The sequence below is a fragment of the Sinocyclocheilus rhinocerous genome, unplaced genomic scaffold, assembly GCF_001515625.1.
Source record: "Sinocyclocheilus rhinocerous isolate Xijiao unplaced genomic scaffold, SAMN03320098_v1.1 scaffold658, whole genome shotgun sequence".
NCBI classification, from domain to species: Eukaryota; Metazoa; Chordata; class Actinopteri; order Cypriniformes; family Cyprinidae; genus Sinocyclocheilus; species Sinocyclocheilus rhinocerous.
Window position 1 is genome coordinate 564,728 of NW_015650392.1, and position 15,192 is coordinate 579,919.

Here is a 15,192-nt window from a genome sequence, read left to right on the forward strand (position 1 = left end):
CGTTTGTTTTATGCCTGCGGTAATTATGAGTGAAACGTCACGTCATCATTGTGTATCAAACAGTGCCACCTTGAGGAAAAAAGATGCATTGCACATATTGAGTCATCAGATATGTAAATATAATTGCGCAGGAAAAAAATACTTACACATTTACGTACCTCGGGTCTCTACACTTTTTACAAAAAATTTATCAGAAAACAGGCATTCTTTTATATTTTACTATTTTTTTCTTTTTATATTGTTTATAATTAATAGATTGAGGAATACTAAGAAAGTTGATGTCTAACTTTAAAAAAAGGAGGGAGGAGAGGGTAGAGAATGATGTCCCGGGTCGCTAAAGACCCGAGGTAGACATGTGGGGGCGTGTTTAAGCGAGGAGTTTTAGGAGGGTGTGGACGAGTCTTAACTTTTAAATAGAATATCTCTTTGGGTTTGAGACTTTAGTCTTTGCAACTTTAGGGATCTTATCTATTAAAGGTGCAGTAGGAGATCTTGGAAAATGCTAACTTTAGCCTGATAGCACTGAAAGCGAACGTCCCACCCTCCCTGCAGTCGCCGTCCAAAGCCACGCCCCCTGATCGTATTTACGCTCACAGACCAGAATACCAGAGACAACATTACTACAATAGTCTACATCAGCGGTTCCCAATTCCAGCCCATGTTCCGAAGTGAAGTAAACTTCAACGGATTTCCCCTGCTCAGGGAGGAGGAAGCATTGAACACTGTGTAGGGATCATATCGAGGGAACAGAGTCTCGTGACAGACACAGTGATGAATATGTGTTTGCAGTACACAAGCCACGGTTAAGACAGCTGACTCCACTGTGATGTGACCCTGTCTCTCTCTCTCTCTCTCACGCACACACACACGCGCGCGCGCGCGCACACACACACACACACACACACGATGCGCAAAACTCCGCATTTGAACAGTCAATAGCAAATACTTAAACTAATAACAAAACAGTAGCTGATTTAGAAGCTGTCTGATTAGAGGCTTTCTGAAGACAATCACCTATTGCACCTTTAATGAACAGCTTTTAACACTCCAAAGAGAAAGGAAAACTTGAAATCGCATCATATGACCCCTTTAAGATTACTTACAACAGAACAGCAATGCATTTTATGGACGACCGTTTCGTGAACCTAGGAGAGGAGGTAATTCTGACTTTGCCGTGACAGACACCGTGATGAAGCTGGTATGTGTTTGCAGTACACAAGCCATGGTTAAGACAGCTGACTCTGTGATGTGACCCTGTCTCTCTCTCTCTCTCTCACGCACACACACACGCGCGCGCGCGCGCGCACACACACACACACGATGCGCAAAACTCCGCATTTGAACAGTCAATAGCAAATACTTAAACTAATAACAAAACAGTAGCTGATTTAGAAGCTGTCTGATTAGAAGCTTTCTGAAGACAATCACCTATTGCACCTTTAATGAATAGCTTTTAACACTCCAAAGAGAAAGGAAAACTTGAAATCGCATCATATGACCCCTTTAAGAGAATATGGACAACACTTTTAGACCATGCGCTGGGCACGCCGACTGTTTTTTCCATTGTTAAACTAACAAAAGTGGATTCGGACACGCCCTAAGTGTACCTGCGCCATGCGCTTTAGACTTAGATCATTAAAATAGGGTCCTCAGTCTGAAGCACCATCCAAAGTTCCACCTTGTATTTTTTTTTTTTATTTCCTATTAAGTTAGGCATCCTGTTCATTTTGTAAATATGTAAATAATCAAGTCACAATTAATCACAATTGTTTAAGTTTGTGAGCCTGAAGAGGCTTGTACATGATTTCATGACATGAAATTCATAAATGACAGTAAGTATATTCATTGTACACAGCTCAGAAAGTACTGCACAGCAGGAATAACACAGTACAAGCTTTTGCTTGTCTGACAGTTGAAAGGACAGTCTTCTTTCCAAACAGCATATTTGGAATATTCCATCAGTGCCTAAGGGATTTTCATATATAATATGAAATCATAATGCAAATGATCACAGAAAGACTGTAAGACTGATTTATACTTTGAGGCCTAGCAACAACGCTAACCACAAAGCCATTTTGTTTCACTAACATTCAAGCTATTCTGAAGCTACAGAGCAGTGTCAAAACAACAAGCAATGATATTTTCATAGTGATAGTGGTAATTACCCGTAAACCAACTGCACTAGCATCAAAGAAGAACCGAAACCAGGTCTTGGATGCAATGGATTCATGTCCTTTAGACTGGCTGTGTTTTCCTGTGGTTTCAAATATGTGTTAACCAGATATTAATATGATGCATTTGAATTATTTGTAGTTTATTTCTAGAACTGTGTCATTTAATTAACATTAATGGTATTTGCAATGCTATCATGTTAATTTCTGTAAATCTGTAAGTTGAACCCATACCTTTCATTGCATTGTAGCTTTATTTTAGTTTCAACTTTCTTTTTCCCCCACTGTTCTTTATACCTGAATGTGTGAAGGGGAGGAGCATCCAATGACACTTGCATGCTCAAAGATTTTTCTGTTGTCTTTCTGTCACCTGATGCCTCCAAACATTTAGTCATGTAGGGCAGTGCAACATTGTGAAACAGCATAATTTATGAATCTGTTGTTGTTCTTTGTGTTTCCATGAATTACAGATGCTTTACATAATAAGTAATGAATCCTTTAGAGGATAATGTACTGTGCTTGCGTGTGCTTTTTTTTCTGAAACCACTCTCTATTTTTCTTGAGGAATGTTATTGTAGGCTATAATGCAAATTCTAAATGGAAAACGATTTGCTGTCTCAGTTGTCTCTCATTTAAATGATTTAGTGGAATATTTACTCATTAAATTACATTTACTATTTTGTTTCAATGGATCTATTTTGCTGTTTATTTAATTCCAGCAGAATTAGTTTAGGTTGATTTAATATAACTATGGATGTTCTTTTTTTTAAAGTTTTTACAATTCTTTAATAGTTTCAATAGTTTTTACACAAATTCCAGTTCTCAAATCTCAAACTGTATATATTTCCAGTTCCTGGGATTTAACAAAAATAACTTTAAGGAATAGTTTACCTCATTTACTCGCCCTCATGTCACTCCAAACCTGTATGACTTTCTTTCTTATGTGAAACATAAGAAAATATTTTGAAAAATCGCCAACAGAAATATATATTGCACACAAATATTGCACAGGTGTTTCAACATCTACATTGTTGGTGTAGTTCGTATTTCTCTTGCAAAAAAAAAAGCTATTCACTGATGGTTGTACATGGCTCTTCTTTAGAAACTAAAATTAGTGATATACAGTGGGTACGGAAAGTATTCAGACCCCCTTAAATTTTTCTCTCTTTGTTATATTGCAGCCATTTGCTAAAATCATTTAAGTTAATTTTTTTTCCTCATTAATGTACACACAGCACCCCATATTGACAGAAAAACACAGAATTGTTGACATCTTTGCAGATTTATTAAAAAAGAAAAACTGAAACATCACATGGTCCTAAGTATTCAGACCCATTGCTCAGTATTTAGTAGAAGCACCCATTTGATCTAATACAGCCAAAAAATTAACTTAAATGATTTTAGCAAATGGCTGCAATATAACAAAGAGTGAAAAATTTAAGGGGGTCTGAATACTTTCCGTACCCGCTGTATACTGTGGCACATGATACAAAGCGATGGAAACGTGAAATTTCCTACCAAATCTAGGAAGAAGAACAATCCACACTACAAGTGATAGGGCTGTTTAGATCCCAAATAAAAGAGAAAGAGTTTAAACGAGGTCTCATGTTTGCATAAGCCATTTGTATTGAAAAGAATTTGCACATTCCAGCAACACTCCGCTGTGAAATCTATTTTAAGTTTTACTTAGAACAAAAATGACTGGAAAAAAGTCTTTTTGTCAGGGATTATGTGACTCCACTGCCCTCATTTACCCTTTAACTTAGTAGAACAGATTGAAGTGTGCATTTATCTAAAATGGATGGGAATTTTGTGATGGAATGTGTCACTGGCAAATTTACAAAGTTTGTTTTTCAAAGGCGTGTGTTAAAACACACATTTAAAGAAGTCAGACAGGGTCATCTCAGGCTGTGTTGATGCCCTAGGCTGTACTGTAACCATATATCAAAACTCGGCGCTTGATGTGGAAAACTGTGGTGTGCCAAGGTTTTTATCCTACTTGTTGTGACCTGATTTTCTGATGCCAACCTTACCTCCACACCTCATTCTGAAGACTGACTCACCCAGCATGCTTGCATATTTGCAACATTTATCTGGATATGGGAGGGCTCAAATAGGCAGAATATAAAAAGCCTGGGCTATTTACTTTTCCACAGGACAGAAAGTCTTCAGCAGAGTGCAACAACAACAACAACAACAACAAAAACTTCTACAAATATACCTACACCCATCCACTTCTTCAAAACTATGGAAACCAAAGAAGGTAAAACTTTATTTTGTCTTCACATCCCTGTAAAGTTTTTACATGTGTAATAATAATATTTTACATACATTTTATTACTATAACATTTAAATATTGTATATTACAGTAATTTATGCTGGACATTCAAATACAGAAGAGCACTGAAATAAACAACAATTAATTAAAGGATATTAGCATATTAGAGCTGCAATGGAAAAAGACTGGGAAAAGACTGCCACAATTTTGTAAATTGTGTAGTAGAGCATTTCATGTATTAATATTATGATTTGACATGCAAAACAACATCAAATAATACAAAATAAAATCTTTATCCAAAAGCAAGGTTTTCATGTCATGTCATATACTGTTCATGGTAAATGGTGGTGGCTGTTTTCCTCATGATTGTGAAACTGAAGATCACAAAATATCTGGTTGTAATGCATAGAATGCACCAATTGTTTGACACTCATGTGGTAAAGAATTCATGGCATAATGAATATCATTATAAACACTCATCTACAACATTTTAGAAGTTTTCTGTTAGAATAGGGTTCGAAATTTCAGGAATCTCAAGTGGAACTCAAAATTGTATCTCCGGAACATTGCCAGTTCCAATATTGTTAGTTAATCAGCAGGGCCAAGAGACGTGATAAAAACAGATAAAGAAAGGATTTGCAAAAATTTTAACAATGGGTGCTATACACCACTGAATTGTCCACAAAAATACTGATATTTATTGCAGTTAAATTAAAGGTCTGTAGCTATTTTCCCACCTTTTACCAGAGAAAAAGTCCCTCCAACCCTTAATAAATAATACAGATGTAATAATATCCTTGTCCTTTAACAGTGCAGATGAATCTGAAGAGCAATGATGAAATAAGAATTGTGCTGATTGGAAAAACTGGAGTAGGAAAGAGTGCAGCAGCAAATACCATCCTGGGAGAAAACAAGTTTAATTCAGAACTGTCCTCCTCCTCTGTGACCAAAGAATGTGATAAAGCCAGAAGAAATGTTAATCAGCACAAAGTGGCCGTTATTGACACTCCAGGCTTGTTTGACACAAAAGAGGAAAATACTGTGATTGATGCAAAAATAAAACTGTGCATATCGCTCTCTGCGCCCGGCCCTCATGTTTTTCTCGTGGTTGTGCAGCTTGGGAGATTTACAGCAGAGGAAAAAAATACTGTGGAGCAAATTCAGAAAATCTTTGGTGAACAAGCATCAAAATACACCATGGTGCTGTTCACTCATGGCGACAAGTTGAAGCGTGGACAGAAAAGCATCCATGAGTTTGTTAAAGACAGTCCTGATCTGCTGAACTTCATCAAGGCTACAAGCGGGCGATACCATGTTTTTGACAACGACACACATGATCCAAACCAAGTCAACATGCTGTTTGAACAGATAGACCAGCTTGTGACTGTAAATGGTGAAGAGTATTACACAAACGAAATGCTTCAGGCAGCTGAGAGAGCAATAGAAGAAGAAAAAGAAAGACTTATGCTGCAACTAAAAATGAGTGAACAGGAAGCGAGAGACAGAGCGGAAAGAAACAATACGTTTCTGAAAGTTGGTTTGGCAGTGGCAGGAGGTGCTGTTGCTGCTGCTGTTGTTGTGAAAACCTGCCCTCTTCAATGAGACAAGCTTTCTGATTGCTTAATCAGTCATTGAACCGTCATTGATTAGCACAATTATTGAGAAAGAAATGACAATAGCACTTACTGTTCCATATTTTATACTTTATACCACATTTTGTACTGTCTATACATTCAATGCTATAGCAATGGAAAAAAAATATTTTGGATCACTATAGTTTCTTTTAGTGCTGCAATGCATAATTATAATGTAAATGTGATATTAATAAAAATAATTTTGTAAAAGATTTTGTGTTTTTTTAAGATATGTAATGCCTTAAGCATATGCTTATATGGTCAATGCTTGTGTAACATTGTGTGTTTGTTAATATACAAAGTAGTTTCTTTTTGAACAAATGAAGTTCAATTTTTCCAGGAGGGAAGGAGCACCTTCGAATGGTTCTGGTCGGCCTTCAGGGGGTTGGGAAGAGTGCAGCAGGAAACACCATTCTGGGCCGAGAAGAGTTTCTCTCAGACCTCAGCGCCACTTCTCTCACATCCACAAGTGAACGGAGGGATGCTGTTGTCTGTGGGAGGAAAGTGACTGTTGTGGACACTCCTGGCTTATTAAACAGTGATGCTTCTAATACAATTGTAGAGCAGGAGCTGGAAAGATCCTTGACTCTGTGTGAACCCGGACCCCATGTTTTTCTCCTCGTTATTCAGTTGGGTCGCTTCACTGAGCAAGAAAGACATGTGATGGACACTCTCCAGAAGATGTTGTGCTCAAATGTGAATTCGTTCACAATAGTGCTTTTTACATATGGAGACAAACTTAAGAATAAAAGTGTAGATGAGTTTGTAAGGGAGGATAAAAACCTGCAGAAACTGATCCAAAAATGTGGCTCACAATATCATGTGTTCAATAATACTGAGAGGGAAAATACATGTCAGGTCAGTGAGCTCTTTGAGAAAGTGGACAGTCAGTTGGGAAAGAGAAACAAAAAATATTATGTTAGGACAAACAAGGAGCAGGGAAAGTCCTGGAACACACGCCACTTCTACACTGCTGCTGCTGCGACTGCTGCCGCTGCAGCTCTGTTGATGTATGCAGCATTTACTAAGACAACAACACAGAGTAAAATCCCAGAGTGTTCTCTGAGTGCCCCAAGTGATGAGATAGTAACAAAGGTGGAAGCAGATGTTACTCAAAGTGAAACATTTTGGGAAATGTTGCACAGCCTGTTCAACAAGGACAACAAAAAGGTGTATTTAATTGGTTTAGTACCACTGTTTTTTATTATGAAGAAGCTGATGAAAAAATAGTTACTCAATGATAGCAATATAGCAGGTACACTAATTGTTTCAATGAGACAGTTGAGAGATTACATCTATGTAGAACACTTTGAAATGTAGGTACACAAATGTGAATTTGAAACATTGCCTGTTTGGAAGAAAGCATGCATATTCACTATTTTAAACTTCAAGAATTATATGCAGTTGTCCTCTATAAAACACATGAATCTGAAAATGTAGAAACTAGTTGATGGAAACGGTGTGTCGAAATTTCAATGACTCTGGTGTAAACATTGTTTGTTATTAAATAAAAAACTGAACAGAAAATTTGTCATTATAGATTATTATGTTATGATTTTTTTTGATTGAGTTTGGCTGTGCTTGAAACGTGGAATTAAAGGCAGTTATTCTCATTAGTTATTTTTTTCTAAACCAAGGTGCAAACTTGATTAAAGTTTGAAAATCTCCAACTGACATTCATTGAAAGACACGGCAGTGAACATTGTGATCTTGAACACATTTGACAATTTTGTTATCAAGAAAAAATAAATGTATAAAACATAGGCACATAACCTCCTTGAAGAATAACAGACTTTATATACATGTAAATGATGTAACATTACATTATGCAGTAATACAATTTATATTTTCATTGCTTTTAAACAGTGCCAGAGCAGCAGAATCCATGTGAAGAGCTGAGGATTGTTCTCTTGGGAAAAACTGGAGTTGGAAAAAGTGCCACTGGAAACACTATTCTTGGTGAAAAGGTTTTTAAAGTGAATTTGTCATCATCGTCTGTGACAAAGGTTTGCTGGAAAGCTACAAAGAATGTGAACAGCACAAAGGTTGCTGTTATTGACACACCAGGACTGTTTGACCCCAGCTTTACTATAGAGGAGATGGTCAGCAGAATTAAGCTGTGTATTCCCCTTTCTGCTCCCGGTTCACATGTCTTCTTACTGGCGCTTCAGCCTGGTCGCTTCACAAAAGAGGACAGAGACACCGTGGACATCTTTCTCAAGATCTTTGGAGAAGATGCAAGTAAGCACGCCATGATTTTATTTACACATGGAGAAAAGTTTGAGGGTAGAAATGTTCAAGAGTTTGTCGCTGGCAATCCTGATCTGAAGACACTCTTTGAGCAATGCCAGAAGCGATATCATGTTTTTAATAATGAGAACGAAGATACCATGTAGGTTGAGCAACTTTTTGAAAAAATGCACAAGATGATTTCTGAGAATAGAGGGCACTTTTATACCAATGAAATGCTTGAGAAGGCAGAGATCACAATTCAAGAGGAAAAACAGCGAATCTTAATGGAAAATGAAGAGCAGAGAAGCAAAGAACTGGAGGATCTGAAAATCAAATATGAAGCAGAGGCTCTGAATCAGGCCATAACAGAGCCGTGGGAAAGAAAAGAGAGGGAGGCAAGAGAGAAAGCGGAGAGAAACAACACATTTCTCAAAATAATCACAGAGTTTCTGTTTACTATTCTTGAAAAGTTCATTATGAGAAAACTTGGACAAAATCAGTGAATGGTTTGTACTTGTTGAACACCTATATATTGTATGTGTTGAACACACATATGTGTGTGTGTGTGTGTGTGTGTGTGTGTGTATATCATTGTACCACATTCAAACTTATGCAGTACATCTCATTAAATTACATTTTATTGTACCAAATGACTGCCTGGTTTCAGGGATCCAATCAGAAAATGTTTTAGACCCTGTTTACACCTGAATTTAGCACTGACCATGTGTGATCTGGTCGCCAAAAAAAAGGATATTAATGCCAGGTGCAAAAGAGTCGCATTTTAAGTGAGACTTAACTATCAAAAAGTGTTCGCTTGTCTGTTCACGAGTTCCAGACAGACTGATAGTCTGTGAAGGGGATTTTTCTGTGAACTGATTCTTTGAACTAATTCATTCAAAACATTGATTCTTCATTTGAGCGAAACAAGAGACTTGCTGAAATCAGAACGGCAAACTACACTTACTGTTTCTGCCACAGAAAAATGTGGCAAACATATTAGAAACAGTATGCTGAGAAAAACAGAGAAAATAAATTGAAATATTGTGTCTAAAAGTCACTCAGTATAAAATGATGAGGAGGAGGCACACTAACACACTCAAGTGTTTTCCTTTTTTAATCGCGTTTGGTCTCGTACTGTATCGCGTACCTTGTCAGTGCCGTGCGCTTTGCTTGGCCATTTGTTGTGATACACAGGAAAGTGTGTGTGTAAATATATAGTATTTATAGAGTTTTAGCTTTTAGTTTTAATTACTTTTTCTTATTTGTAAGTCGCTTTGGATAAAAGCGTCTGCTAAATGACTAAAAGTAAAAGTAAAAGTAAAAGTAATTGTATTGGTCTGGGATCCCAGCTGATTATTTATTATTATTTGCCACTTTAAAATGGCTTTTAGGTTGCTTTTAGTCAGAAAACGTAAAGAAAACAACATACATACAGCAAGATAATATAATTTCACTTACCTGGCCTATCACTTGAAGCAAACATCCATCCCTTCTTAAAAGTCTGTGTTAAAAGAGAGCTGCCTGTTGCGCGATTTAATTAAGCCAACTGCTGTAGCCTATATCCAGCTTAGGCGGTTTTCCCTTTTTTAAATTTGTGTATATACTGTTTGAATGACAGCTTGGTAAATCTGTTGGCGATCAAATATTCAATATCACGAGCGGCAGACGTTCAAACTAATATCACGTAATTTACGTCTCTATGATGAAATTTGTGTATATACTGTTTGAATGACAGCTTGGTAAATCTGTTGGCAATCAAATATTCAATATTGCTACTCATCATAAGTACTTGGTACATTATCAGCACAGCGGCAGACGTTCAAACTAATATCACATAATTTACGTCTTTGATGATTGGTTGATATCAGAAGGGAGGCTAGCCTCCCTTGCGAGGGTTCTTTTCTCAACACTCCTCAGCGCTGAAAGTGAACACTCAATGGTGATTGGCTATTTTTTTTTACCAACGGAGGCACGAGAGCTCAGCCGTCCATAGACATAATAAATACCTAGATGCCTTATTGGCCGCTTTGAGCCATTGCTGTGATACGTCAACGCGTCCGCCATGTTTGTGAAGGCAAGACTGCCTTAAAAATAAATGGAGGTAAACGGGGGAGCTGCGGTTTTTTCTGGATAAAAACTCTGCCTCCAGTTATTTAGTTAGGTTTGGAAAATGCATAGAACAGGCTTTCTTCAGCTTTCCTTAAGGCTTGCGTTGTCATGTTTGCAATTGGCTAAAAAGGAAGAAAAAAATAATAAGTCCACAGATTTATGATAAGCTATGAAATCCTTATAATCAAGTGATGATAAACTTACTCTTTGTAAATAAGTAACGTTAATGAAATTAAAGAGAGATGATTTAATTAGCTCCATTCCTAATCCCGACAGTCTGGCATTGTCTTGTCAAAGTGCTCACAGTACATATTGTGCTCATAACACAATTTACTTTATGATATAACCTACAATATAAAGTTAAAACTTAAGAATTAATTTAAACTTTGATTTCATATAAAGTCTCAGCTTTCACAGCTTACTAGCGATATCGCTAGCTATTAATAGTCTGACACTGGTGGCTAATTAAGCTGTCAACATAAAGCTAAAAATGACCAAAAAACATACAGAAACAACTGTTCAGTCTTACCTGTGAAAGATAATACCCCAAGATCTATTTTTATTATTGTGCGACGGTTTTTAGATGCCCAAGCTGCCGACGAGTCAGGTATGTTTTCGCCTGTCCCTATATGGTAGTTGCTTTCACCAATATGGCGGCGATGTTGACGTGCGGTCGAGCGGCCAATGAGGCGTCTAGGTATTTATTATGTCTATGCAGCCCTCCTCCGGCCTCCCCCTCCCCTTCTCTATCACTTAGCGGTTGTAATTACATCAGCAGATTCGGCACATTCGCGATAGAAAAGCGGCGCTTTCACGTTATGGTACATCTGTGAAATTACAAAAAAAAAATAAACATTCTGAGACATGAACTGAAATGAATTGTGAATTTTATTAACATTAAATCGTCCTCCTCCCATTTTCACCTCAAAATAATGGGGAAGCTGTGCCTCCCCTGCCTCCCCCGACGAGCCGCCACTGATAGAAAAGCGGCGCTTTCACGTTATGGTACATCTGTGAAATTACAAACAAAAAATACACATTCTGAGACATGAACTGAAATGAATTGTGAATTTTATTAACATTAAATCGTCCTCCTCCCATTTTCACCTCAAAATTATGGGGAAGCTGTGCCCTGCCTCCCCCCACGAGCCGCCACTGATATCACCTAATTTTCATAGGAAATGTATATTTGTATTACAATACATCTCTCCATAATTGCCGTTTATTAGCCTTTCAAGTGTAATTTGTGTGAATCAAGACAGGATGATAGGGTGGGATCCATGTACACAACTTTAATAAGAGGTACCCACAGCAACCAAATCCACATCAAGTACCCAAAGGCTTGAATCAGAAGTGCACGCACACACACACAAAATGGGTGTGTAGGCCTAAGAAACCAAGAAACTAAGAAACTATAAAATATGAACTAGGATACTAATTTAAGGTAATAGAATGCTCAAAATTGCAGCACTAAAACTACCAAGACTTCAGATTGAATACCAGGTATGAACAGACATTTGTGGTAAGTTCCCTTTCGATACTTCACTCGTACTGCGTCGCCAGACGCTTATGTGGAAAGCTCCTTTTTCTCAGAGGACTGAAGACTTTTACAATCGCACAGTGTAACTACACGGTCATTGGTTCGTGCAGTATTTGAAAGACGAACCAATAGCTCGGCAGCGGGACCATCTGGCTATATAAGCGGGCATTTCACCATAGGATCTCAGATCAATTCTCCTTCAGTGACGACGATCTTCTCTTCACTGATCTACGGGACTTGAAGCGCTCGCACTTGACACGCCTTGCTGTGAACAGAAGCTGCTTTCTCCGCTGTGCCTCTCTGTTGTTCCAGCCCGCTCTACGTGCCGCTTTCAGCGTTCGACCCAGACACCAGCTCATCCCCTGCCGCCATCCGGCGAAGCCTAAAAAGTAAATTTCCGTTCTAAAAGAGCAGCATTTTTTCAAATGCCGCGCCATCATTGCTGCTCGTGCAGGACTGCACTGCACGCTGATGATGGCCACTCAGAGTGCGTTTCCTGTCTGGGCAAGCCCCTCTGACCGAGATGGAGTGTTCACATTGCGTGAACATGAGTCTCGCCTCTCTACACGGTCGGATCGCTTTCTTTTCAGAGAGCGACTCCGCCCCTCGCGCCCTCCCGTTTTCTTCCTCCCAGGGACCTGTGAGGAAAAAACAGCGGGGCAGGGGAGCTCACGCCAACCCAGATCCTGCGTGCCTCGCCCTCACCAAGCAGAGGGGTTTCTCCCGTCCTTTTTGAACACTCAGACCAGCGTCCCTCGGTGCATGCGAGCGACATGGTCTCGTTCGGTGTAATGGAGGACGAGCTATTAGATGACAGCATATCTCTAATAGCGTTGGACGCGGAGGAGCTGTCGGGCTCTACTACTGACCCCGCCCCCCTGCCGTCTGCCGATCCCAGCGACGCCAAGCCAGGGATGGACCCCGAACTTTTCCGTGTCCTCTCTAAAGTGGACAAAGAGCTGGGACTGGAGTGGTCTACGCCGGAGGAGCCCTCTCGTAGCCATCTGGACGAATGGTTCCTGCCGGGGTGCCACCAGGCCCCTCGTCAGCGAGCCTCCCCGTTCTTCCCAGAGGTCCACGATGAGCTCACAAAGTCATGGCGTGCTCCCAACTCGGCTCGCCTTCGCACATCCTCGTCTGCTGCGCTCTCCTCAGTGGATGGCGCTGAGGAACGAGGTTATGAAAAACTACCTCCTCTTGATGAGTCAGTGGCTGCGCACCTCTGCCCACCCACTGCCATTGGATGGAAAGAGAAGGTCGCTCACCCCTCCAAGCCCTGCAGAACAACGTCTGCCCTCAGTGGACAAGCAAACTCCTCCGCTGGGCAGGCGGCCTCAGCTCTGCAATCCATGGCCGTGCTCCAGGTCTTTCAGGCCAAACTCCTCCAAGGCATGGACGAGTCCGGACCCGACCCCGCAGCCTTCAAGGAACTGTGCAGTGCAACAGACCTGGCTTTGCGAGCCACGAAGGCTACAGCACAGGCCATCGGGAGGCAAATGGCCAGCCTAGTGCTATTGGAACGCCACTTATGGCTAAACCTCACTGAAATTAAGGAGGCTGACAAGGTCCCCTTACTCGACTCTCCGGTCTCCCCTACGGGGCTGTTTGGACCCGCCGTCGAGGGATTTGCAGAGCGTTTTACAGTGGCACAGAAGTCGTCCCAGGCAATGCGGCACTTCCTGCTTAAGCGCTCCAGTTCTGCAACGGCCACCAGCCGCCCCAGACTTGCACCAGCACAGCAGCCAGCGAAACCTGCACCGCCGCCCGCTCAGCCAACTCAGAAGCCTAAGCCCCGACAGCGCTCCCGCTTGGCCAGACGCTACCCATACCACTACCCAAAGCGCCAAGGACCCCGGCCCAGGCTGACGTTGGATCCTGTGCCTCAAGCGTCGTCCTGATCTGCTGGGCAGGAAGAGGAGGGGGCAAAATCTCGCCAGAGCCGGACCACCCCCAAAACGCCCTCTGATGTGCCCTCAAGCACCCCGTTCAGTTCCGGGTGCCAGTGGCAGTATGTTTGTTATAATAACTGTTGTGAATATGGAGTCCGTTCCAAAAGCGCCCTCACAAACAGCCGCTGTTATAGAGAGAAAAATAAAAAAACAAACATTTTCAAAAAGAGAGCAAATTTCCTCTTCCAGTTATCACGAGTGTCAAGTCCCCGCATGGCGACTCACCACCCGAACTAATCCAACCCCTCGCCACACGGGCCGAGGCCTGGCAGGCCATCCCCGGAGTGTCAGACTGGGTTCTGGGAATTATAAAACAAGGTTACTCACTCCAGTTCGCTCGAAAACCCCCACAGTTCCGCGGCGTGGTCTCCACCTCAGTGCAGAGCAAGGACGCTCACATCTTGCAATCCGAGGTGAAGAATTTACTAGCAAAAGGAGCTGTAGAGACGGTTCCGCCAGCTCAGAGCGAGTCAGGCTTCTACAGCCGTTACTTCCTCATCCCCAAAAGTAACCGGCCCATCATCGATCTCAGACACCTGAACCGTGCCCTCATGAAACGGCCGTTCAGAATGACTACCCTGAAGCAGATCCTCTCTCAAATACGCCCAGGGGACTGGCTCTTTTCTCTGGATCTGAAAGATGCTTATTTTCAGATCCAGGTAGCCCCACATCACAGACGATTCTTGAGATTCGCCTTCGAGGGAGTGGCATATCAGTACACGGTCCTACCCTTCAGACTGTCCCTAGCTCCCCGCACATTTACGAAGTGCATGGAAGCGGCTCTCTGCCCTCTTAGGCAGACAGGAGTCCGCATTCTGAATTACCTCAATGACTGGCTCATCTTGGCCCAGTCAGAGGCTGAGCTAATATCCCACAGGTCCCTCCTTCTCAGGCACTTAGAGCGCCTGGGACTCAGGGTCAATTTTGCCAAGAGCTCTCTGTCTCCCAGCCAACAACCTTCGTTCCTGGGAGCAGTTTTCGACTCAGCCCACATGAGGGCGGTAGTCGCGCCAGAACGTGCACATGCGTGGCGTCACGGACGCATTCATGTCAGGGTGAGCCAGGCCTGTGTAACAGCTCTGGCCCCTTGGAAAAACCCACAGTGGTTCAAGCAGGGCGTGACTATGGGTTTGATTCACAGAAGGAAGGTTGTCTCGACAGATGCATCCAACACAGGTTGGGGAGCTCTGTGCGAAGGCAGACCGACCTTTGGCTCCTGGTCGGATGCAGAAGGCTGGCTACACATCAACTGCCTCGAGATGATGGCAGTATGCTCTGC

The 15,192-nt window shown here is 41.4% G+C and overlaps 1 protein-coding gene across 3 annotated transcripts; it reads left to right on the forward strand.

The window, feature by feature from the left end:
- The first annotated feature begins 4,258 nt into the window (after positions 1–4,258).
- On the forward strand, positions 4,259–9,014 carry LOC107712026 (GTPase IMAP family member 4-like). 3 transcript variants are annotated; one of them, XM_016517150.1, is made up of 3 exons: positions 4,259–4,434; positions 6,424–7,253; positions 7,950–9,014. In XM_016517150.1, the coding sequence occupies exons 1-3, from the start codon at positions 4,419–4,421 to the stop codon at positions 7,980–7,982; spliced, it is 879 nt and encodes a 292-aa protein (XP_016372636.1). In that variant the 5' UTR covers positions 4,259–4,418; the 3' UTR covers positions 7,983–9,014. The 3 variants fall into 3 exon arrangements, with proteins under 3 accessions (XP_016372636.1, XP_016372635.1, XP_016372637.1); XM_016517149.1 differs by lacking the exon at positions 7,950–9,014 and having other exon boundaries at positions 6,424–7,867; XM_016517151.1 differs by lacking the exons at positions 6,424–7,253; positions 7,950–9,014 and adding an exon at positions 5,261–6,412 and having other exon boundaries at positions 4,266–4,434.
- The last annotated feature ends 6,178 nt before the right edge of the window (positions 9,015–15,192 follow it).